Below are 25,924 nucleotides of genomic sequence, written 5' to 3' on the forward strand. Positions count from 1 at the left end.
AGTGAAGTGTTCACCTTCACAGGATAGACATTTTTTGTTAAACGATGATAAAGAACAAGAATCGGAAAGGTGAGATTCATGACACTTAAAACAGCGAGGATTACTTTTACACTGCTTACTCATGTGCCCATACCTATAGCAGTGGTAACAGATAATTACCTTTTGCTGGTATTTTTCAACAGTGTGTAAGACATGATTAATTACTACATACTTTGGTATATTCTGGCATTTAAAAGACACAATAACTGATTTTGTTGGATTAAATATTACTTTGTCATCTGCTACTATTTTTCTTGTTATTCGTTTCACATACTCAACCGAGAATTTGCAATGGTGATCAAATTCCTTTATTCTATTTTTAAGATATTCTTCCGATATATCTGAATCTATATCCCTTACTACACCTAGTTTAAACAATTGAAATTTTGGAATGTATGCGGTCAGATTTTTTTGAATAAGGAATTTGGAAGTAACTAAAGCATTTGCGCTACTATAATTTTTAAATGAGACCCTAACTCGGTTGCGTCCGATTGAGTCATTTTTTTTATATAATTGTCAATTTCTGGATGTAACGTAAATAGGATCTCGCCTATTTTAACAGCGTTTAATTTTCTTGTAAAATTTAAACTGGAGTTTTCAATGAAAATGTAAAAAGGTCCTAAATCAATTTTTTCGTATAAATAAACAGGCCTGGTTTGTTCTGGTTGATCTGAGTTTACTAAAGTATTTTGTTTTTCATTAATATTGTTAAGATTAATACTACTACTTATCTTATTTTGAGGCTGGTTGGGTAGAAATCCATTTAAATCTTGTAAATCACAGCTACTATCCATCGAATTCTCAATATCAGGCGGTTCGCCTCCACTAGATGACTCCATAGAGGAGTTTTCAAGTAACGTTTAACTTATGAACACTTTCAAAATGTAAACTAAATAAGGAAAAGTTTAACAAAACTAAACAAACTAAATTAGAACGGTATAAATCAAATAATCCGCCAAAAATTAATATTTTTCGGAGAGATTTCCAAATTTAAATTAACTTTGACAATTATTTTGACGTATGCGTGCAATTTAAAATTGAAAAAAACGAAAAATAGCGATTTTCAAGGCTTAATAACTCGGTTAAAAGTTATTATTATGAAAGTCAATATATGACTAAATCAAAGTTTGAAGCCCCCCCTACAAGATCCTGAAGAAATTTTTGTCATTATTTTATTACTAAGCTGTTATTTTTGAGTAATAATAATAAGCGCCATGCACGTGTGCGGGGCTGTAAATGCTGAGTGCGAGAGAGAAGCTATTCCAGCAGTCCAATTGTGCATCTTACTCGCACTCACATTTACAGCAGCGTCAATAGGATACAACCACTCATTGTTATTAATTAAAAATAACAGCTGAGTAGTAAATTAATGACACAGATTTCTTCAGGATCATGTAACGGCGACTTTAAACTTTGATTTAGTCACTTTCTGACTTTCAAAATAATAATTTTTGATCGAGTTATTAAGCCTTAAAAATGGCCATTTTCGCGTTTTTCAAATTTTAACTTGCTTATAACTCGAAAAAGGTCAACTTTAGAGAAAAATTATAAGATACCTTTTTTATCCAGAACGGTCCAAAAAACCTAAAAAAAATTAGTCCGGGCCAAAATAGTGATTTTTGCAATTTGATTAAAAAAAAATGTTAAAAAAAATTGGCCCACTTTTCTTGTGGGCGACTTCTTGAACCTTGTTCTGGGATGTCTCACGAATGTGATTATGCAAAAATATCTCATGGGAATATTTTTCCCAACGAACCCGCCGTTTCCGCCTTTTCTAAACCGTTTTCGAGATAAACGAATTTTAAATCTGCGAGGCAACATAATTTTTTGCATAACATCATTGTAGTTACCCCCGAAAAATAACTTAAAACCAAAAAAATTTACAAAAATGTACTGAAAATTTCTTAAATGAAATTTGCGATGCAATGACAAATATGAGAACTATCACAATAATTATTATGGTTTCATGTTTATTTTTCAGGTCTAAATGATATTATTCAAAAAATTATGTTGTATCGCAGATTTAAAATGCGTTTATTTCGAAAAATATTGAGTTTAGCGAGATGAATGAAGTATATCTTTTTTAAGTAAAAATATTGAGAGAATAAACAGTTTGATTCAAAAAGTATGTAGAGTGGAGGATGAAAAAAATTGAACATATTAAATGAGCGCTGAAAGACGTATGTGGCGCCCTCTGGGTAATACATTAATTTTGTGGCGAATTTAGATTTCTCATCCCAAAAAACCCCGCTTACCAAATTTTGTGTTGTTATCCCATGCTTGTCAGAAATATTCAAGAATAAATAAAATAAAAGTTTAACTTTGACACCCTGTATTTCGGTTATTATCAACTTTCGTACAAAGGTAAATTAGCTTAAATCGACCTATTTTAACCTCAGGAATCTAAGGTTAAGCTATGGCCCATTCTTTACCAATCAGCCTGTATGTATATGTTTATTCTTAATAAAGATAAGTTAATGTCATTGAAAAAAGAATTTTGGAGAGAACACTTAAAACTGTTATAATATTGACATTGTGATAAAATATTTAATAAAAAAAATGTAAATTTATTTTACATTATTATTGTCGTAGTTACTTGTTAAATTTAAACGACGGACTAAAAAAAATGGAGATAAAAAATTTTGTTGACATACCAAAGGAAGAGCAGGCTAAATTTATTAATTCATTTGATCAAATAATGTTTGATATTGATGGTAAGATAAATAAAATTTACATTAAAACATATTGTGTTCCAATATTAAAATATTGATTATTCCTTTCTCTGTATAACCAAATTCTGCTTGTGTCTCAATGCACTTATGGTATTTTGTCATCCCATTACTTTCGTTTTCATTTTAATGATTGTTGCTTCATACACATCTTTAAAAACATTCGAAACAGAAAAATTTCCATTGTATTCATGCCGGAAGTGACAAAAACACACGTAAAAAATATTATTTTTGTAATCATCATTTGTAATCAAGTACATAAATTCAAGTTCAAATCTTTTTGTATCAGGTCTCGATAAGAATTATTGTTTTAGCCATGTTTTATTCTAAAATATATTTTTTAATTGCTAATGAGGAAGGTTTCTTATGGGGAGACAGGTATTAACAACTAAAAAACAATGTTTCAGAATGAAATAAGTCCAAAGAACTTATCAAGAACTGGTAGAATAAGGTAGTACGTTGTAATTTCAAAAATGATATTTTATACTTATGTTTTTGAGCCTTGAAAATCGCCATCTTTCGTTCTTTTTTCAGTTTTAAATTGTTTATAACTAGAAAACAATCAACTTTAGTGAAAAATTGCAAAAGACCTTTTTTGTTTAGATGGCCTAAAAAATCTGAAATAATATCTACCCGGGTCGAAATTATTTTTTAAATTTATAAAAAAATTTCATTTTTAATTATTAATTAATTTTATAATTAAAACAGGATTCGATCGGGCAACCCTTGTTTTTTGTAATTGTTAACATGCTAAATTACATTGTCGTGTTCATGTTAACAATGATATATCGAACCTATCTCCAAAGTCAACATTGGACCAAGAAACAAATTCGACATAACATCACCAACACCAACACGGCGAGCATGAGACTTTATGTGGGTCCTTACATCCTACTCCTCTGCATTCTCCAGGCATACGGTACACTATCAGTAAAAAGGAATGAATTTCGGTATAAATGCTTTATTTTCTCATTTCTTTGGTTATAATTTAGGATCTACATCGTTGTGAAGTTATTATGAAGTTAATTTATATAAAAAAACTGTCTCTGCTGACAGGCAAATATAAGATTCTAAGGAAGACTTAACTTGTGGTGTGAAGGCTTCTTCCGGTGCTGTCCTAGGTTATCCATACCTCATGATCTTCTTCGGGAGGCGTCAGGTTTTGATGTACTGGTCTGATGTACTGGTGGATCGGTTGTTGCCTCCGGAGTTGTCTAAATGTTCGTCGAACCCATGGGTCTTGAGGAGCTGCTATTTACCATTTACTTGATTTACTTTCTGGGGGCATTATATCCTCTGGGCCAAAACAGATGGTGTAAAAACTAGAGCCACGCCCTTCTCCTGGGTGCCTAGAAGAGGAAACAAGATGTAGACAACCCGCAGCATAAATTTATGAAGGGCCCCTACCACCCAAGTCAACAAAACCCCAATATTCCCCACCAGCAGCACAGAAAATCCGGAGCCGGACATTAGGGCGCGGCCACATAGGCGCGACCGTTTAGGCGCGGCCGTTTAGGCGCAGGGACATTTAGGCGCAGGGACATTTAGGCGCAGGGACATTTAGGCGCAAGGACATTTAGGCGCAAGGACATTTAGGCGCAGATACATTAGGAAAATTATTGAATAATAAAGTAGAATTAGTTCATTTCAAGCACAAGTTTATTATTATTCTATACAATAAAGGTCACAATCATATTCAACACAAACTATTCGTATAGGTATGTACATAGCAAGAGTAATCCGCACTTAGTAAAACCTAATTAATAATTAATAACAATCTATTGTAGCAATAATAATATTTAAAATAATGATAATAACAGTACTATTATGCGTTCATCTCGTAATTATGAGAGATGCCCCTAAGAAATTCAATAATGTTTCTATTTTCGTAGTCTCGTACAAGATTCTTTATTCTTACGTCGGCAAGAGTATATTTGGATCTTTTCGTTGGAGGTTCATTACCAGCAACCAGTTGCTCAAAAAACATGTCCCTACCTCGCTGTACTGTTTTTAAGCCATCAATCAATTTCCAAATACTAGGATGATTCATACTTAATTCTATTTGTAGTCGCCTATGTGCCGCCTCGGCATGATTATTTGTTCTGTCTGTGTCAGACAAAACACGATTGTGAACGGACCATAATTCTGGGCCAAAAATGGCAGGCCGCCTTCCATTCCCGCGGCGATTTGGACGTCCAACATAGGTATCTTCAAACCACTGCAGCAACGGTTCTAATTCTGGAGGCAATGAATGGGATAATTCCTCAATGGCGTTATCCAAATCATGTACTGGAATAAACGCTAACGACGTTATCATACGCGCGTGCAGAGCAAAATCAGCATCATTATTATAACGACCCATCAAACCATATTCGCCCAAATGTTTTCTTAAGTTTTTCGTAAGGTGGAACAAACAACCCAGCATCTGAGCATTTGGAAATGCATCTCGAAAGGCATTTATGGCTGCCAATTCAAAATCGCAAGAAATTTTATTTGGATTTAAATTTGGCCCTATGTTTTTGAGCAACTCTATCATTCTTCTATAAGTGACACCTTGTTTGTTTGGCAATAATGCATATGCTACAGGATGAACTCCACCAAATCTTTTGGCCATTATTACATATATTTGTGAAAAAAAAGGCGGTGCCGTTGAAAATGTGCCATCCACAAACCAATGCTGCGATGGTACCAATATCTGTAACAAAATAAACACTAATTGGTGTGGTACTTGACAAACTCGTGCCATATAATTAGCTCACGCATATACGAAGTATATATAGTGAGGTTTACGAGATAAGTCCACTTTTATCATTTTTAGCGCACTTACTCGTGTAATTTTTAAGTTTTTTTGAAATATCCTCTTAATTATTAAATATTTTAAAATAACTTAAGTAGAAAAAATCTGATGTGGTCCAACACATGAGCTCACGCATATTGAAAAAAAGGACAAAAGTGTACCTATCTCGTAAAAAATGTTAAACAAACAAAAGTTACTTCTCTTTATAACCTACATTTTTTATACTAAAGTTTTTTAAAAATATTTAATAATTACCAAGATATTTCAAAAAAACGGTAGAAATTTGACCATTCCAAAGCACACTTTACTCCTGTCATTTTTTCATTTTTTTTTTTAAATATAAAGGTAATTTTTTAATTTTTAATTTACCTCCCGACAAAAGACAAAAGGATAGTCCCATTAAGAGACAAAACCTTAACAGTTTTTCAAAATATCTCACCTCATCGATATTCTTTGCTCGGCCAAATATTAAAATTCTGTCTGCGTCTGGACCGCTATCGGCTAGCAAAAAATTTTCTGCCGCTCCATTTGTTGAATAGGTTCTATATTCTTCGGGAATAATCAAGTTTTCTATCCGTAGAGGAACTGCGGCATTTATTAGATTCCTCTTTCTTCGTATCATTTTCTTCAACGATGTACTTTTAGGTAAAGCTGCTTGGGCGGCTTGCGACAAGTTAACTTCATTTAGACAAGTATTAATAATTTGAGATGTTTGTTCCATTGTTTCTTCAGCACGTATTCTCATTTTTGTACGCACAACATCAGCCTCAACCTTAGCCGCATTACTATCATGTGAATGTTGATGAATTTCCTTCACAATCACATTTTCCAATGTATGAATACGTTTTTTACAACCGTTGTTTTTTTGCTCACATCGCCAAAATTGTTTTGTTTCACATGCACTAAGTCTATCAAAAATATAACAATACCCATTGCTATGAAATTTCTTGTTTCCTTTCTGCGAAACTACTTCCATTTTTCACAAAACACCACAATAATCACAAAAAATATCACAAACAGCTATACTGTCAGAAAGCTAGCACACTAGTAACTAAATGAGAGCATGTTTACCTGTATTTATTATAGTATTTATATACCTGTAATAATCCTACGGCGGCCAATCACGATGCTAATTACCTGTAAGTACCATTGTAATCTACTGATGGGGGTTGTAAATATTTAAACTGTATATTGCCTTCTAAGAAAAAAAAATATACAATGTTTATTGTGGGATTGTTTCTTTTAGAGGACAAAAGAAACTAAGTGGTTTTTTTTTCGGGGAAATATTATACTTGTATAATCCCTCTGGCCATAAAATGTCCCAAAAGTTTACACCTTTTCGGGCAGAGCCGGATTATATACAAATTTTGTTTACCTGCATACCTTATATTATTATATTTTAAGTAGGTATATTCATTCTACAAGTTCCACTTCTTAATACCCCTCTTAACTTAATGTATCTGCGCCCAAGTGTCCCTGCGCCTAAATGTCCCTGCGCCTAAATGTCCTTTCGCCTAAATGTCCCTGCGCCTAAATGTCCCTGCGCCTAAACGGCCGCGCCTATGTGGCCGCGCCTTAATGTCCTGGACCGCAGAAAATCTTGGAAGTGACTTTTAAACCAAACAGTAGACCCCAAATGTTTTAATGTGAACACCCCAATTAAAAAATACAATAAAATAAATGAACAAAAATAAATTAATTTAATCCCACATATTTCTATAAAATTAACGTAATAAATTAAACTAGAAAATAATTCATATTTAACACCCCTGCTGATGCTAATGAATTAGCATTCACGGAAAATAAGTAAATAAATACCCCAAAATTATTTTCTTATTGGATGAATCAAATTTACAATACAAATACGTAAAAATATAAATATATCCTGCAAATTCGAGTTAGTCAATTAACAAAAAAAATATTATCGGAAAAGTAAATGATAAAACCCAAAAACAACTTACCAATTAGGTCTGTAGCGCTCGCTGCTACCTACTTGGCGAAGAATATAAAAATGAGCCGGAAAGGCACCAGCATGGTATTTATAAAGGTAAAAGAAATTAATTGAAGGTCAGTATTAGCTGATAACGAAAAAGACACTCTCATTGAAATTGACAAAGTTGAACGTTTTAAAATTACAAAAAATTAATGGCTTGATAAATAATTTTGCTACGAAATAAAATATTTAGAAAGAACGAAAACTGGAAATAATTAAACTGTTTAAAATGAAAATGGCAATAATATTTTCTCAATAAATATTATTCGAGATGATGGAAATAACTTTTCTAATTTAAATCAGGCATCACTAATTTCATTATAGAATTGAAAATGTATATACAGGGTGCACGAAAAGAATATAAATGGACCGACTAATAAATATTTGCTACAAATGAAAATCAACAGCTACCTGAGAGGACCTCTAAAAGCAGAGTGGGTCTTATTAAAATAAATTCTACAAAGTAGCGGGTTTGCACGCTACACACCCCCCATCTCGGAAAAAAAATTTTCAAGTGTTGGAAATTTTTTAATATAACAAATAAAAAGACGGAAGAAAATAAGGAAAGAAGAAAGCAAAGTAAGTGAAAACAACATCAATGGAGGAAGAAAGAGAGAAAAAAAAAATTTGTCGTGTTCATGTTAACAATGATATATCGAACCTATCTCCAAAGTCAACATTGGACCAAGAAACAAATTCGACATAACATCACCAACACCAACACGGCGAGCATGAGACTTTATGTGGGTCCTTACATCCTACTCCTCTGCATTCTCCAGGCATACGGTACACTATCAGTAAAAAGGAATGAATTTCGGTATAAATGCTTTATTTTCTCATTTCTTTGGTTATAATTTAGAATCTACATCGTTGTGAAGTTATTATGAAGTTAATTTATATAAAAAAACTGTCTCTGCTGACAGGCAAATATAAGATTCTAAGGAAGACTTAACTTGTGGTGTGAAGGCTTCTTCAGGTGCTGTCCTAGGTTATCCACACCTCATGATCTTCTTCGGGAGGCGTCAGGTTTTGATGTACTGGTCTGATGTACTGGTGGATCGGTTGTTGCCTCCGGAGTTGTCTAAATGTTCGTCGAACCCATGGGTCTTGAGGAGCTGCTATTTACCATTTACTTGATTTACTTTCTGGGGGCATTATATCCTCTGGGCCAAAACAGATGGTGTAAAAGCTAGGGCCACGCCCTTCTCCTGGGTGCCTAGAAGAGAAAACAAGATGTAGACAACCCGCAGCATAAATTTATGAATATAAATGGATATTTGGAAAATTTATCACCATGAATATCGTTTTTAAAATTATTTTCCATATTATTATTTCGAAATTGAGAAGCCCTAGTCGAGCATTTATTTTTGGAAAGATGACTATTTCCACCATAAAAAGAATTTTGGGAAGTTGAAGTGTTAGAAAACCTACAAGAACTCTTATTACTTCCATTGCCAAAGTTAACAATAGCACATTTACCTTGTGATTTTTCATCATCGGGAAAATTAGAAGTAGAATTCTCACAATCAGACATAAAATAATTCACATTGGAACTACCAAACGAGTACGGGGTGTAAATACTATCAGTACTATAATTTCCATAAATATTATTTGAACTTTTACACTTTGAAAAATTATGTTCAGCAACCTTACTACATACATGGACTTGGTCATTAACGCAAAAGTTCTTATTATTCGAAAAATTAAAATTGCAATTATTATGCACACCATTATTAGTTACCTTACCATATGTATCCGACACATGGTAAAAATCATTATTTCCTGAAAACTCAGTACAATTAACACCAGAATTTTCCGGAATACCAAAATTAGCATGGGTCATCAATTTAGGGACGTTCCTGGAGCGTCGTTGTTTGCACCAGGGCTCGCGTTTTTTGAACATTTCGGGCAGCTATTAATGGAGACTTCGCTTCTACCACACCCAACACAAAACAAATTTTTTGGCCGTCTACACTGGCGAAATGAATGACCCTGTAACCTGCAATTCCAGCATGACAACCTGGAATTCCTCGACTCTCTATTCCGGAAACTTGCACTCGCAGCTGGATCCGCTGTGATTTCTAACGCGCCCTCAATCTTCCTACATAGCGAAGCTAACTCTTTTACAGAGCAAACTTCGTGCAAAACTAACGCCCTTATAAAATCAGGCAATAACCCCCACCTAATTTCGGCCACAATCTCCTCCTCAGGAATTTTTGTGGGAAGACGATGAAACAGTGACTCAAAATTTGCAATAAATTGCGAAACAGGCTCTCCAAACTGTTGTTTTGTCGACCTGATTTAGTCCCAGAGATTCCTTTCATAATCCACAGGAAGATACGTCTCTTTCAAGGCTCTGACTAAATCAGCCCATGAAGTGAAAGACTCACGCACAAAATGGTTGTGCCACCAGGTAAACGCTGGTCCCTCAAAAAGGTCTGATGCTGACAGAAACAAATCCTGATCCGAGCAGTTTCGCGAAACCTTTAATGTTTCCAATTTTTCGAGGAAACCTACCAAATTTTCCCTACCGGTAAACTTCTTTAGATCCCATTTGTAAACAGGAACTAATTTTGGGACTCCTACCTGTGGTAACCTAATAGGCGAAGAAATTGGTGTAGACGCTGGTGCCTCTGCAATATCATCCTGCTGAGGTGTTACTTTCTCCTCCAATACCCCTTCTAACATTGACAACTTCGTCGTGAGTTCCTTTTTACTTTTTTGTTCCTGCTCCGTATTTGTTTCCATACGTCGCAGGCGGTTGGCAACATGACTTAGACGATCAATAAGTGTCTTATACTGTGACGACTTGCGGCTACCAACGAAAGTCTGAACAATTTCAGTAATATTTTGGACAGACTCTGAAGTTTGTTTGAAATTTTCAGCCAAATCTATGTCCACGCTAATAGAAGAAGTGCTTCGATTTGAAGACTCTTGAGTAAGAAGGCCACGTAACAGTTGTCTTCTCTCTTCCGCAGTTTTGGGGACATCTTGACCTCTAATTGAAATTTCGTAAGCTAACTCACTGGACTTAAGATGATTCGGGTTGAAAGGCAAAGGCATTGTGAAAAATTTGGGAAGAAAAAACAACCAGCAAAAGAAAAACTCACTTAGTGGCAAAAAAACAACGACTGAACTAACCCCAGTAACACATATACGTATGTTATGATCAATATATGAAAGTAAATTAATTACTGAGTTAATATCAAATCATTAAAAATTCAAATTATGTAAATATCCATAATATGCAATTCAGTTGTATCAGCGAGAGACAAATTACTGACTAATTATGAATTAACTTGTAAGCAAACAAAATGAAATGAGAGGTATAAAACAAATATACCAAAATTCACCCAATACTAACAGTGCAATATATACCAAAGAAAACAGAGAGCAGAACCAAGTTGGGGCGCCAATTTTGTCGTGTTCATGTTAACAATGATATATCGAACCTATCTCCAAAGTCAACATTGGACCAAGAAACAAATTCGACATAACATCACCAACACCAACACGGCGAGCATGAGACTTTATGTGGGTCCTTACATCCTACTCCTCTGCATTCTCCAGGCATACGGTACACTATCAGTAAAAAGGAATGAATTTCGGTATACATGCTTTATTTTCTCATTTCTTTGGTTATAATTTAGGATCTACATCGTTGTGAAGTTATTATGAAGTTAATTTATATAAAAAAACTGTCTCTGCTGACAGGTAAATATAAGATTCTAAGGAAGACTTAACTTGTGGTGTGAAAGCTTCTTCCGGTGCTGTCCTAGGTTATCCACACCTCATGATCTTCTTCGGGAGGCGTCAGGTTTTGATGTACTGGTCTGATGTACTGGTGGATCGGTTGTTGCCTCCGGAGTTGTCTAAATGTTCGTCGAACCCATGGGTCTTGAGGAGCTGCTATTTACCATTTACTTGATTTACTTTCTGGGGGCATTATATCCTCTGGGCCAAAACAGATGGTGTAAAAGCTAGGGCCACGCCCTTCTCCTGGGTGCCTAGAAGAGAAAACAAGATGTAGACAACCCGCAGCATAAATTTATGAAGGGCCCCTACCACCCAAGTCAACAAAACCCCAATATTCCCCACCAGCAGCACAGAAAATCTTGGAAGTGACTTTTAAACCAAACAGTAGACCCCAAATGTTTTAATGTGAACACCCCAATTAAAAAATACAATAAAATAAATGAACAAAAATAAATTAATTTAATCCCACATATTTCTATAAAATTAACGTAATAAATTAAACTTGAAAATAATTCATATTTAACACCCCTGCTGATGCTAATGAATTAGCATTCACGGAAAATAAGTAAATAAATACCCCAAAATTATTTTCTTATTGGATGAATCAAATTTACAATACAAATACGTAAAAATATAAATATATCCTGCAAATTCGAGTTAGTCAATTAACAAAAAAAATATTATCGGAAAAGTAAATGATAAAACCCAAAAACAACTTACCAATTAGGTCTGTAGCGCTCGCTGCTACCTACTTGGCGAAGAATATAAAAATGAGCCGGAAAGGCACCAGCATGGTATTTATAAAGGTAAAAGAAATTAATTGAAGGTCAGTATTAGCTGATAACGAAAAAGACACTCTCATTGAAATTGACAAAGTTGAACGTTTTAAAATTACAAAAAATTAATGGCTTGATAAATAATTTTGTTACGAAATAAAATATTTAGAAAGAACGAAAACTGGAAATAATTAAACTGTTTAAAATGAAAATGGCAATAATATTTTCTCAATAAATATTATTCGAGATGATGGAAATAACTTTTCTAATTTAAATCAGGCATCACTAATTTCATTATAGAATTGAAAATGTATATACAGGGTGCACGAAAAGAATATAAATGGACCGACTAATAAATATTTGCTACAAATGAAAATCAACAGCTACCTGAGAGGACCTCTAAATGCAGAGTGGGTCTTATTAAAATAAATTCTACAAAGTAGCGGGTTTGCACGCTACAACATATCCAATATTTTTTTTCTATTAAACAGATCGGTGCAAATCGACCTTATATCGTATCTTAGACTAATTGACAAACAAAAGGAATAAATTCCGAAACAGGTCGATTTATATTTTTATATTATGATTTTTTGGCATATTGTAACAAACCAGCCCCTTGCGCCATCTATGTAAGGAACACGTCTGTAACGAACCAACGGACCAAATGCCTTTCCGTGAACCGATATTAAGTGGCCTAATGCCCTAATGCACCGGTGCTCAAACGGTAGATCGCGATCGACCGGTCGATCGCCAAAGTTTTTGAAGTCGATTGCGATTCACGGAAAAAATACACATGGAAAAGGTAAAGACTGCGCTAACTTGTGGATAATATAAAGTGCCATGCACTTCATCAAATGCATTAACATCCATGTAAAATTAAGTTGAAAACATCTTTAATTACAACTCTCTGTAGTTCCAACCTTTTATCAAATAGTAATGTGAAATAAAGTTTTTTATTTTCAAATTTGTTTTACTAATAGCAGTCGATCGCTGGATGCTTGCAGTTTATGTGGTAGATCCCATGCAATGTAAATCTGAGCACCACTGCCCTAATGTGTCATTGGAGTGTTGTGTTTATATCTTTAATATTTAGCAGATGCGAAAAGGGATACAACAATGTTATTTAGCGTCTGTTCTTGGTTAGTTAGCTTTCAGACTTTGTATATAACATACGAAAATACACCATTCGATCGTTTATCGTGATTTTCATTGTAAAAACCCTAAAACCTGAGAATAATTACCTAATTTTCCTTTATAATATAAATTACATTAGTAGCGTCATCCACCTGGGCGTGATGACGTAATCGATGATTTTTTAATGAGAATAGGGATCGTGTGAAAATCATTGGAAAGGTTATTTAAGTCTCTATTCAGTAATATAAACAGTACCATACAGGGTGCCCAAAAATATACAGGGTGTTTGGTAAAGAATAGGCCATAGCTTAACCTCAGGTTCCTGAGGGTAAAATAGGCCGATTTAAGCTAACTTACCTTAGTACAAAGTTTATAATAACCGAGATACAGGGTGTCAAAGTCAGACTTTTTTTATTTATTATTGAATATTTCCTGACAGGTATGAGATAACAACATGAAATTTGGTATGTGGGGTTTTTTGGGTCGAGAAAACTAAATTTCCTACCAAAAATTATGTATTGCCCAGAGGGCGCCACATATGCCTTTCAGCACTCATTTATTACGTTCAATTCTTTTTATTCCTCACTCTGTATAATTTTGGCATTAAAATTTTTATTCTCCTATTAGTTTTACTTAAAAAATGTATACTTCTTTCATCTCCCTAAACTTAACTGTTTTCGAGATAAACGCATTTTAAATCTGCAATACACCATCATTTTTAGCATAACATCATTGTAGTTACACCCGAAAAATAACTTAAAACCATAAAATTATCGAAAAATATATCGCAAATTTCTTTAAATGGAATTTGCGATGCAATGACATAAATTTGAGAACTGGCACAATTATTATGGTTTTAAGTTATTTTTCGGGTGGAACTACAATGATATTATGCTAAAAATGATGGTGTATCGCAGTTAAAATGCGTTTATCTCGAAAACGGTTGAGTTTAGGGAGATGAAAGAATTTTACCTTTTTTAAGTAAAACTAATAGGAGAATACAAATTTTAATGTCAAAATTATACAGCGTTAGGGATAAAAAAAATTGAACGTAATAAATGAGTGCTGAAAGGCGTATGTGGCGCACTCTGGGCAATACATAATTTTTGGTAGGGAATTTAGTTTTCTCGACCCAAAAAACCCCCACGTACCAAATTTCATGTTATCTCATACCTGTCAAAAAATATTCAATAATAAATAAAAAAAAAGTTTAACTTTGACACCCTGTATCTCGGTTATTATAAACTTTTTACTAAGGTAAATTAGCTTAAATCGGCCTATTTTAACCTCAGGAACCTGAGGTTAAGCTATTTAACCTCAGGAACCTGAGGTTAAGCTATGGCCAATTCTTTACCAAACACCCTGTATATTTTGAATTAAATTAATTGACGCAAAAAGAAGAACGTGTGTAATTTATTTAATTCAAAATACATTTTATTGCTGTTAGAAAACAGAAAAAAATGTTTATTTGACAGATAAACATTGCTTTCCGCATAAATTGAATGTTCAAGCTGCCATCCACCTGCCACTCTTGGCTACATAAGAAAAAATTAAAGCACTCATGGGAGTGCCGTCAGAAGTGAAAACTTCTTATAGTATATAACTTACGAGCTCAATGCTTTTTCCCCATCCAAAAAGAAGTGCTATACCTCTATTATAATATACGCGTTTCGTACGTTCTATGCTACTTATGTATACAGTATACATACACATGATACTATAAATAAGAAGAAAATATATTGCGCATCCTAAAGGGAGGGGGAGTCGTGACGCAACTGGAGACCGGCACGTTCGTAATGGTTCGTAGCGTCCGATTAGTTTGAATCGTTCGCGGTTGTAAGATAAGTGTATTTTATATTTTATATTTGTAAAAGTGAAATGTCTTTTATAAACCAATAACACAAAAAAGTCTTTAATATTATTTTGCTAATTGAATAATTTCATGACAGAATGCATACAAATCCCATTTAACTTTAACAAGAATTCAAATTCAAATTGGTCTCCAGTTACGTCATTATGCGCGAACTCGGACGTATTTGGGCTACGGGAAGATACTATCTGGTTATTTTTAGTATCATGTACATACACATAATATACATACGTACGAAATTTAGTTCGGAAAAGTGATGACGATACGTTCCTCAAGACATTTTCTTTCAAAAATTTATTTCTCCGAAGCGATGACTCCGATAATTAAACACTTTTTCCCCATCTAAAAAGTGTATAAAAAAGTTTCGCTTCAAAAATTTATTTTGTCGAAGCAATGACGGTCGCTAATTCAATAATTTTTCTCTATCGAAAAAGTACAAAACGTCTCTAAAGAAGTTTTCACTTCAAAAATTTACTTCGCCGAAGCGATGACGGTCGCTAATTCAATACTTCTTCCCCATCCAAAAAGTGCACAACCTTCCTCAAGAAATTTTCATTTCAAAAATTTATTTCTCCGAAGCGATGACGGTCGCTAATTCAACACTTTTTCTCCACCTGAAAAGTGCACAACATTCCTCAAGAAATTTTCATTTCAAAAATTTATTTCGCCGAAGCTTTGACGGTCGCTAATTCAACACTTTTCCCCCATCTAAAAAGTGTATAATAATAATAATACGTAAACACTACGAGCCTAGTAGGCCCATGGCTTGATGCACTATTATTTTCCACTCCCTTTTGTCAGTCGCTTTTCTTTCCCAGTTCCTTACGTTAATTCTTCTCATATCTTCTCTAACTCCATTACTCCATCGTGACCTCGGTCTTCCTCTTCGCCTTTTCCCTGCCAATGCACTAGATAGTACCATTCTGGGAATTCTAGATGGAATCATCCTCTGCACATGGCCCAACCATCTAAATCTTTGCGCCTTAATTACTGCTAGTATGTTAGGAACATTAATTACAGAGGAATTAATTTATTAAACACAACACTAAAATTAGCGACCAAAGTGATAACAAACAAACTGAATAAAATTATAACATTAGCAAAAGAACAACAAGGTTTTAGATCGGGAAGATCATGCACCGACGCTATATTTATAATGAGGCAGATTCAAGAAAAATCGTTAGAATACAACAAACCGGCATACTTATGTTTCGTGGACCTTAAGAAGGCATTCGACAGGGTCAAATTAAAGGATGTTATCCATTTATTGTACGCAAGAGAGGTACCTCTAGGAATAATTAAAACGATCGAAAATATCTACCAGAACAACACAATAAAAGTAAAAGTAGATGAAGAACTAACTGACCCAATTGAAGCTGACAATGGGATAAAACAGTGAGATTTCCTGAGTCCTCTGGTATTCAACCTGATCATGGACGAAATAATAAAAAAAAGTAAGAACAAAAAAGGATACCAAATGGGAGAAAAATAACTTAAAATAATCTGCTATGCAGACGACGCAATACTAATCTCTCAAAGTGAAGATGATTTACAACGTATGCTGCACGAATTTAATATAACCGCTAGAAAATTTAACATGTTAATTTCCCCAAAAAAGACTAAATGCATGGTTACAACAGCAGATCTAATAAGGTATAAATTAGAGCTGGAGGGTCAAATAATAGAACAAGTCATGGAGTTTAAATATCTAGGCATCACACTATGCAGCTACGGAAAGCTCGAAACAGAAGTGGAAGATCAGGTGAATAAAGCAAACAGAGCCGCAGGTTGCCTGAATGAAACAATATGGAGAAATAAAAACATCGGAAAAGAAGTGAAAGGCGGAATTTACAAAACAGTCATCAGACCAATAATGACCTACGCGGTAGAAACACGACCTGATACAGAAAGGACAAAAATAATGCTAGAAACAGCAGAGATGAAAACATTCGGAAAAATCGATGGTAAGACGATGTGGGATAGAGCTAGAAGTGCAGATATACGAAGGAGATGCAAGGTGGACAACATTAATAACTGGGTGAAAAGCAGAAGAGTAGAATAGAACGACCACATAAGCCGAATGATAACAAAAAGAGTAGTAAGGACGGCGAGAGACGGTTTCCCAATAGGAAGACGATCAGTGGGAAGACCACGAAAAAGATGGAATGACAACTTACTGGAGGCACATTGAAAAACAGACAGAAGAAGAAGAAGAAGAACGTTTGCTCACATTCTGACTGTAATCTGATTGGTTTATTTCTTTCGTATTTTAATCTCTTTTTGTTTCGAAGAGTTGGTACTAATTGTTTCATCCATATTCCGACCAAATAGTGGTCTGAGTCTATATCGGGTCCTCTAATATGTTCTCACCTTTGTTATGCAGTGTTCTTCGTTTTTCTCAATTAAAACATGGTCGATCTGGTTGACTGTACGGCCGTCTGGAGATTTCCATATTCCCTTATAAATGTCCTTTCGTTGGTGGTACGTACTTTTTATTATAAGTCCCTTTTCGTTGGCAAAATCTACCAGGAAATATCCATTTTCGTTAGTCTCTGGATGTAAACTGTGCTTGCCTATAGTGGGCATTAATATTTCTTCTCTGCCTATTTTGGCATTAGCGTCTCCTAGAATGATCTTCATGTCATACCTGGATATGATATGAAGATACATACACTTCATCTAATTTGCTATAAAATTGTTCTTTCAGATCTATTCCCTTTTCCTCTGAGGGTGCATGTATATTAACAAATGTTATTTTTTGATATTTACCTTTTAATCTGAGAGTGCACAACCTGTCCAAAATTGCTTTAAAGTCTGAAACAAACTCTTTCAATTTTTTACTTATTACAAAACCTGTACCCAGTAATCTGTTACTGCCTCCGCTATTGAAAAATATATAGTCGTCTATTTCCTGGCTACCCTGCCCCAATTGTTTTGTCTCTTGTAGAGCTACTAGGTCAAACTTACATTTCCTAACTTCGTTTATTAAATGTTTCAGCTTTCCTTCCTGATAGGATCCTCTTATATTCCAAGTTGCTGCTTTTACCATTTCTTCTGTTATTTTATTAATTTGTTTTTTGCTGTCCTTTTTTCGTGTCCGTGTTCTCTGCGGTGTCGTCTTTGTCGATTCATCTTCGTCTGCATCTGATTCTAGTTTTTTTGAGATGTCTTCTTTTATTTTTTCCAATTGCCCGCTTTCTTTGTTTCATTTCCATAGTTCATTGTTTACTATTAAAAGTGTATTGTATAACGTCCCTAAAAAAGTTTAGCTTCAAAAATTTATTTCGTCGAAGCAATGACGGTCACGATGACGGTCGCTAATTCAATAATTTTCTCCATCTAAAAAGGGCACAACGTCTTTAAAGAAGTTTTTACTTAAAAAATTTATTTCGTTGAAGCAATGACGGTCGCTAATTTAATACTTTTTCCCCATCGAAAAAGTGCAAAACGTCTCTAAAGAAGTTTTCACTTCAAAAATTTATTTTTGTCGAAACAATGATGGTCGCTAATTCAGTACTTTTTCCCCATCTAAAAAGGGCAAAACGTCCCTAAAAAGTTTTCACTTTAAAAATTATTTCGTCGAAGCAATGACGGTCGCTGATTCAATACTTTTTCCCCATCTAAAAAGGGCACAAAGTACCTAAAGAAGTTTTCACTTTAAAAATTTATTTTTGTTGAAGCAATGACGGTCGCGATGACCATCACTAATTCAATACTTTTTCCCATCTAAAAATGGCAAAATGTCCCTAAAGAAGTTTTCACTTCAAAACATTATTTCGTCGAAGCAATGACGGTCGCGATGACGGTCGCTAATTCAATACTTGTTCCCCATCTAAAAAGTGCACAACGTCCCTAAAAAGTTTTCACTTCAAAAATGTATTTCGGCGAAGCGATGACGGTCGCTAATTCAACACTTTTTCCCCAACTAAAAAGTGCACAAGGTCACTAAAGAAGTTTTCACTTTAAAAATTAATTTCGTCGAAGCAATGACGGTCGCTAATTTAATACTTTTTCCCCACTTAAAAAGTGCACAACGTCCCTAAAGAACTTTTCACTTCAAAAATTTATTTCGCCGAAGCGATGACGGTCGCCAATTCAACACTTTTCCCCATCGAAAAAGTGCACAAGGTCCCTAAAGAAGTTTTCTCTTCAAAAATTTATTTCGTCGAAGCAATGACGGTCGTTAATTCAATATTTTTCCCAATCTAAAAAGTGCACAACGTCCCTAAAGAAGTTTTCACTTCAACAATATTACTATTATTATACGTACATTATAATAATATACGCACAAAATTTATTTAGTCGAAGCGATGACGGTCGCGAAATCAATCCTTTTTCCCCATTCCAAAATAGATTTAACATTTATTTCAAATTTAAATACTCCTACACAAGTTATACAGGGTGAGGCAGATAAAAGTCCTATTAGAAATATCTCGAGAACTAAAGGCAACAGGATTATGAAAATTGGAATAAAGGGGTTTTGAAGAGTGATCTATTCAATGAAAATATTCTCATCTATTTGCTACTTCCGGTTATACCGGAAGTTGCGTATAACTTCGTTTTTTTAAATGGGACACCCTGTATATTTTTACATCTGTGGATTCTCCCCGATGTCTTCTTTCTTAAAATATTAGGTTTTGTAATATTATACAGGGTAGTTTAAAAGATAATTACGTTTTTTTTTATTAATTTCGTAGTAACATTCACGCCCTGTAGAATTGTATTAGTTTGACATCGAAAACTCTATTTACGTTCAAATGGTTTTTAATATAGTCTATTATTGTTATTAATTGTTAGTATAGCTAATTTTTAAATTTTAGTATACAGGGTTGGGCGAAAATCGGAATGAGTATTTTCTGAGTTTTCTTAAATGGAACACCCTGTATTTTAATATTGTAAGGGAATGATATTTTGTGGTACTTTTTTATTTCTTAAGCATTTCCTACACCTAACTGCTTTAAATTGTGAGTTATGGGTGATTCAAGCCAAATATTAATTGTAACAAAAAATACGTGAAATTTTATTAGGTTGGCCGTGAAAATATTCAATCAGAAATAATTTTTCGGAAATGAATACATATTAATATTAACATTAGCAATAATGGTTGAGCTATCAAAATAACTACGTAATTAAAATTCTTGGTTCAATTAACAATTAAGCACAAATAAAAGAAGATAGGTATAGGGAATGCTTAATAAATAAAAAAGTATCATAAAATATGATTTCATTACAAAACTAAAATATAAGGTGTTCCATTTAAGAAAACCCAGAGAATAGTCTTTCCGAGTTTCGACCAACCCTGTATACTAAAATTAAAAAATTAGCTATACTAACAATTCTTAACAATAGTAGACTATATTAAGAACCATTTAAACATAAACAGAGTTTTTGTTAAAAGATGAAGTTTTCGATCCTAATAGCATTATCAATAATATTTAGAAAATATTAAAATATTACTAAAAGATTTTTAAATCGAAAACTTATTGGTCCATTTCCTTGGTAACACCTCCAAGGCTTCTAAAATTTGCAAGCCAAATGGATGCTGAAGCGAAGAAGACAAGAGGGAATTCAAAAAACTTACAATTCACGACCCCGTCTGTTCAGCTGATAAATTCCAACAGAAAATAGTTACTCGAAGGAGTAAAGATCAATATTGGTCTTTACTCCTTCGAGTAACTAGGTCCATTTTCTGTTGGAATTTACCAGCTGAACAGACGGGGTCGTGAATTGTAAGTTTTTTGAATTCCCTCTTGTCTTCTTCGCTTCAACATCCATTTGGCTTGCAAATTTTAGAAGCCTTGGAGGTGTTACCAAGGAAATGGACCAATAAGTTTTCGATTTAAAAATCTTTTAGTAATATTTTAATATTTTCTAAATATTATTAATAATGCTATTAGGATCGAAAACTTCATCTTTTAATTGCCAGATGACGCTAGTCACCTAATATTTTCACTTCAGTTGCAATGGGTGGGAAAACCTCTCAGTACGGATCAATTGAGATATGGAGAACAAGCCTACGTTCTTTCCGATGAGGTTCCAATAAGAGCCGAAAATCGCGATTCAAGGGACTGGACTGCGCTCCGTATTCTAATTGAAAGGTAAGATTGTTTTGCCTTCGCATTGCAACTGAATTAAAAATAAAATTTTTATTTTATAGAGTTTTTGTTGTCAAACTGTTACAATTCTACAGGGTGTGAAGTTGCTACGAAATTTAGAAAAAAACGTATCTTTTAAACTACCCTGTATAATATTACAAAACCTCATATTTTAAGAAGGAAGATATCGAGGAGAATCCAAAAATGTAAAAATATACAGGGTGTCCTATTTAAAAAAACGAAGCTATAAGCAACTTCAAGTATAACCGGAAGTAGCAAATAGATGAGAATATTTTCATTGAATAGATCAAAACCCCTTTATTCCGATTTTCACAATCCTGTTGCCTTTAGTTCTCGAGATATTTCTAATAGGCCAGTTATCTGTCTCACCCTATATATAAATACACATAATAAATATACGTACAAAATTTATTTCGCCAAAGAGATGACGGTCGCGATGATGGTCGCGAAATCAATCCTTTTTCCCCATCCTAAAATAGGTTTTACATTTATTTTAAATTTAAATACCTCTACACAATTTATATATACATACACATAATATACAGGGTGCTTCATCTTATTCGCCTCGGTCTCTGTACGGAAAACCACTTGATATTTTAAAAAAATTTCTTCACAGAAATATACAGGGCCTTTAATACTACAACCTAAAAATAATGTGAATTATACAGGGTGTTCCAAAAAAGAGTGGTATATCAAAGTTATATTTTTTCTTATGGAATGCCCTATATCCGATGACATTATTAAATTGACCTTAAAAAATAAGCTATACTTTCATAAGGGTTCCCTATACCTAAATACAGGGTGTTTTCATTTATTTCGATTTTTATAAAAATGTAAGGTTTTAGAAAAAAATAAATATCTACGAATCTAAGAAGAAGTAACAAATTATTTCTTGGATCTTAATAATAGACTATTTAGCATACTTAAACAGATGATTATTGCAACAAAATTTCTTACAGGGTGGTCAAAATATGAGATTGTTCTATTAACAAATTCAAGCTGTAATAACTTACTTATTTTAAATAGAACACCCTGTATCTTACTAGTCTATCGCGTAGAAAATTTAATTAGCTTTCAATTTGTATTAGGGTTTCGTATACCTATCTTTTTACAGGGTGGTCAAAATATTAGATTGTTCTATTAACAAATTCAAGCTGTAATAACTCACTTATTTTAAATAGAACACCCTATATCTTACTAGTCTATCGCGCAGAAAATATACTTAGCTTTCAATTCTTATTAGGGTTTCCTATACCTATCTTTTTACAGGGTGGTCAAAATATTTGATTGTTCTATTAAAAAATTCAAGCTGTAATAACTTACTTATTTTAAATGGAACACCCTGTATCATACTAGTCTATCGCGTAGAAAATTTACTTAGCTTTCAATTCTTATTAGGGTTTCCTATACCTATCTTTTTACAGGGTGGTCAAAATATTAGATTGTTCTATTAACAAATTCAAGCTGTAATAACTCACTTATTTTAAATAGAACACCCTATATCTTACTAGTCTATCGCGCAGAAAATATACTTAGCTTTCAATTCTTATTAGGGTTTCCTATACCTATCTTTTTACAGGGTGGTCAAAATATTAGATTGTTCTATTAACAAATTCAAGCTGTAATAACTTACTTATTTTAAATGGAACACACTGTATCTTACTAGTCTATCGCGTAGAAAATTTACTTAGCTTTCAATTCTTATTAGGGTTTACTATACCTATCTCCCTTCATTTTTTAAATATTTAAAGATTTCCTAATTTGTAAGCTTTAAAAATTTGAATTAAGTACCTATGCCGTGTTTATGTACAACACATCACCAACACCGGCAATATACTTAGACAAGATACTGTCGTTAATAAAATTTTCATTGTTTTCATGTAATCACACAGAGTGTTGTATTATTTTAGTTGATTTTGGCCTACATGTGACATTGAATAATATGTTTATATTAAACTGCATACCCTATATTAGATGCCGTATTCTGGAAGATATTTAAATTATATTTCATTCCGTATAAATATTTTCCATATCTTAACCCAACGGTTATTAAGTAAATTTAAGAACACCACTTTTTGTTTGAATCTTTGAATCGCAATTACAAACAATTAAATGCAATGGCTACTTTGACGAAAACGAGCCTATTGTACAAAAATATGTAAAAATGGGTATTTACAGAATAACATGGAATTTATATTTACAGAATAACATGTGTATTGAGAATATTTACATGTAATTGTAGAGATTTTAAATATCTTCCATTATAAAGAATAGAATATCGAGTATGTCATTTAAAATCAGAACACTCTGTGTGATCAAATGATAATAATGTGAATTTTATTAATGAAACTATCTTGACTAAGATATTTAAGTATATTGGCGGTGTTGATGATGTGTTGTACATAACCACGACATAGGTATTTAATTCTGATTTTTAAAGCTTACAAATGAGGAAATCTTTAAATATTTAAAAAATGAAGGGAGATAGGTATAGGAAACCCTAATAAGAATTGAAAGCTAAGTAAATTTTATACGCAACCGACTAGTAAGATACAGGGTGTTCCATTTAAAATAAGTAAGTTATTACGGCTTGAATTTGTTAATAGAACAATCTAATATTTTGACCACCCTGTAAAAAATAGGTATAGGAAACCCTAATACAAATTGAAAGCAAAGTAAATTTTCTACGCGATAGACTAGTAAGATACAGGGTGTTCTATTTAAAATAAGTAAGTTATTACAGCTTGAATTTGTTAATAGAACAATCTCATATTTTGACCACCCTGTAAGAAATTTTGTTGCAATAATCATCTGTTTAAGTATGCTAAATAGTCTGTTATTAAGATCCAAGAAATAATTTGTTACTGCTTCTTAGGTTCGTAAATATTTATTTTTTTCTAAAACCTTACATTTTTATAAAAATCTAAATAAATCAAAACACCCTGTATTTAGGTATAGGGAGCCCTTATGAAAGTATAGCTTATTTTTTAAGGTTAATTCAATAATGTCATCAGATATAGGGCATTCCATAAGAAAAAATATAACTTTGATATACCACTCTTTCTTGGAGCACCCTGTATAATTCACATAATTTTTAGATTGTAGTATTAAAGGAGGTGTATATTTGTGTGAAGAAATTTTTTTAAAATATCAAGTGGTTTTCCGTACAGAGACCGAGGCGAATAAGATGAACCACCCTGTATAGCATAAGCGATGACGGTCGCCATGACGGTCGAGAATTCAATGCTTTTTCCCCTATCCAAAAGTCGCGATGGCGGTCGCGAATTCAATGGTTTTTCCCCTATCCAAAAATCGCACAACGTCCCTAAAGAAGTTTTCACTTCAAAAATTGTTTAAAGAAAATCGTAGGAAACTGCATTTGCAATAATTTCAGTTATTAGTTTTTTTGTCGAAAAGCTGAAAAGGGCGGAGATATTGGGTCGACCCCAAACACGCAACTGTCATCAACACGCCTAACTTCACGCGCAACTTTGATACGAGAATTATAAAAAAACATACATTGAAATCCAGATCCAGATTGAGCATTATAAAGTGAGTTCAAAGACACACATAACATTTTTTTAAACGGTTCTACTTTAAAAACAAAATGACGGCTAATGCAACGGCCCAATTCAGTCGCGATTTTAAATTTACACTACTATTAAAAGGTTAGAATAATAAAATTTTAGCCAACTCGTTATGCAAGGACAAATGCTCTCCCGACTGGACTACATAGATAAAAAACGAACCCTCAAATAGTATTTATTCATCTTAAAAAAGAGGTGCTCTGTTGGGCGCTCCTAAAAAAGAAATCAGCAGGTTTATTATACGCTCCAATCATACTATGAGTAAGCTTTGAAGAAAGCGTTTGTTGTTTGTTTTTTTTTTCTTTCAACCTAAAAAAAATATAGTTTTAAAACTTTTTCCATAAATTTAAGGAGTTGTATTGGTGTATTTGAGTCCAATCGTAGGAGCATCAGAATGTGTCAAAAACTTGAAAAAATTAGGCAAAGCTGTTCACTATGTTACAAATAATACTGTTATGACGACGGAAGACATATCTAAAGCTCTAATCGAGAGGAATTTTGATACCACAACTCGTGATATTGTCACTCCAATAGAGACAAATATAGCCTATTTAAGTAAACAGAATGTGAAGAACAATATTTTCCTAATGAGTAACAATCCGCATAAAGATGCACTTAAAAAGGCTGGCTTTAATATATTACCTGAAAAAGTAAGTATCTATATGTATTTTTAATTAAATGACCTGCCGTTCATGAGTTTTAATATTCTGTATAGGCCAATTAACAGCCATTTTCCCGTGGAATTTTGAGAACAAAGGTAGATTTCCCTGAAAATTTGGATTTATGTAGTATTTATAACTTTTGTTAAAATCTACTCTACGCCGAAGCGGGCTTTTGCCCAGGGGGTGAAAAGAACCCCATCTAGGGGATCAAAATTTCTTAAATCAAAATAATTATGAAAGTCAATAGATTAACCCATTCTGAGTAAATTTTGTTCTATAAAACTTTTTTGGAAAGTGATACTTTCCAAGTTATGAGCGATTGAAACTATGCATTTTTTTAAATTCACGTATTATAACCGTTTTTCATGAATAATTAAAAAATAATAATTTTATCAAAAAAATCATTAAGAACAAAATTGTAGCTAATAATAAAAACAAAGATATTCACGTCGGAAAGACCTGTGT

At 33.4% G+C, this 25,924-nt stretch overlaps 1 protein-coding gene across 1 annotated transcript in view; it reads left to right on the top strand.

Moving 5' to 3' along the window:
* The first annotated feature begins 2,590 nt into the window (after window positions 1-2,590).
* Window positions 2,591-25,924, top strand: part of LOC126885098 (uncharacterized) — a 52,998-nt gene continuing 29,664 nt past the window's right edge. The window contains exons 1-2 of the mRNA XM_050651526.1: window positions 2,591-2,753; window positions 25,149-25,447. Coding sequence (XP_050507483.1) covers window positions 2,666-2,753; window positions 25,149-25,447 — 387 coding nt within the window. The 5' untranslated portion in view covers window positions 2,591-2,665. The remainder of the gene's footprint in view (window positions 2,754-25,148; window positions 25,448-25,924) is intronic.

The sequence above is a fragment of the Diabrotica virgifera genome, chromosome 5 (assembly GCF_917563875.1).
Source record: "Diabrotica virgifera virgifera chromosome 5, PGI_DIABVI_V3a".
Classification (NCBI taxonomy): Eukaryota; Metazoa; Arthropoda; class Insecta; order Coleoptera; family Chrysomelidae; genus Diabrotica; species Diabrotica virgifera.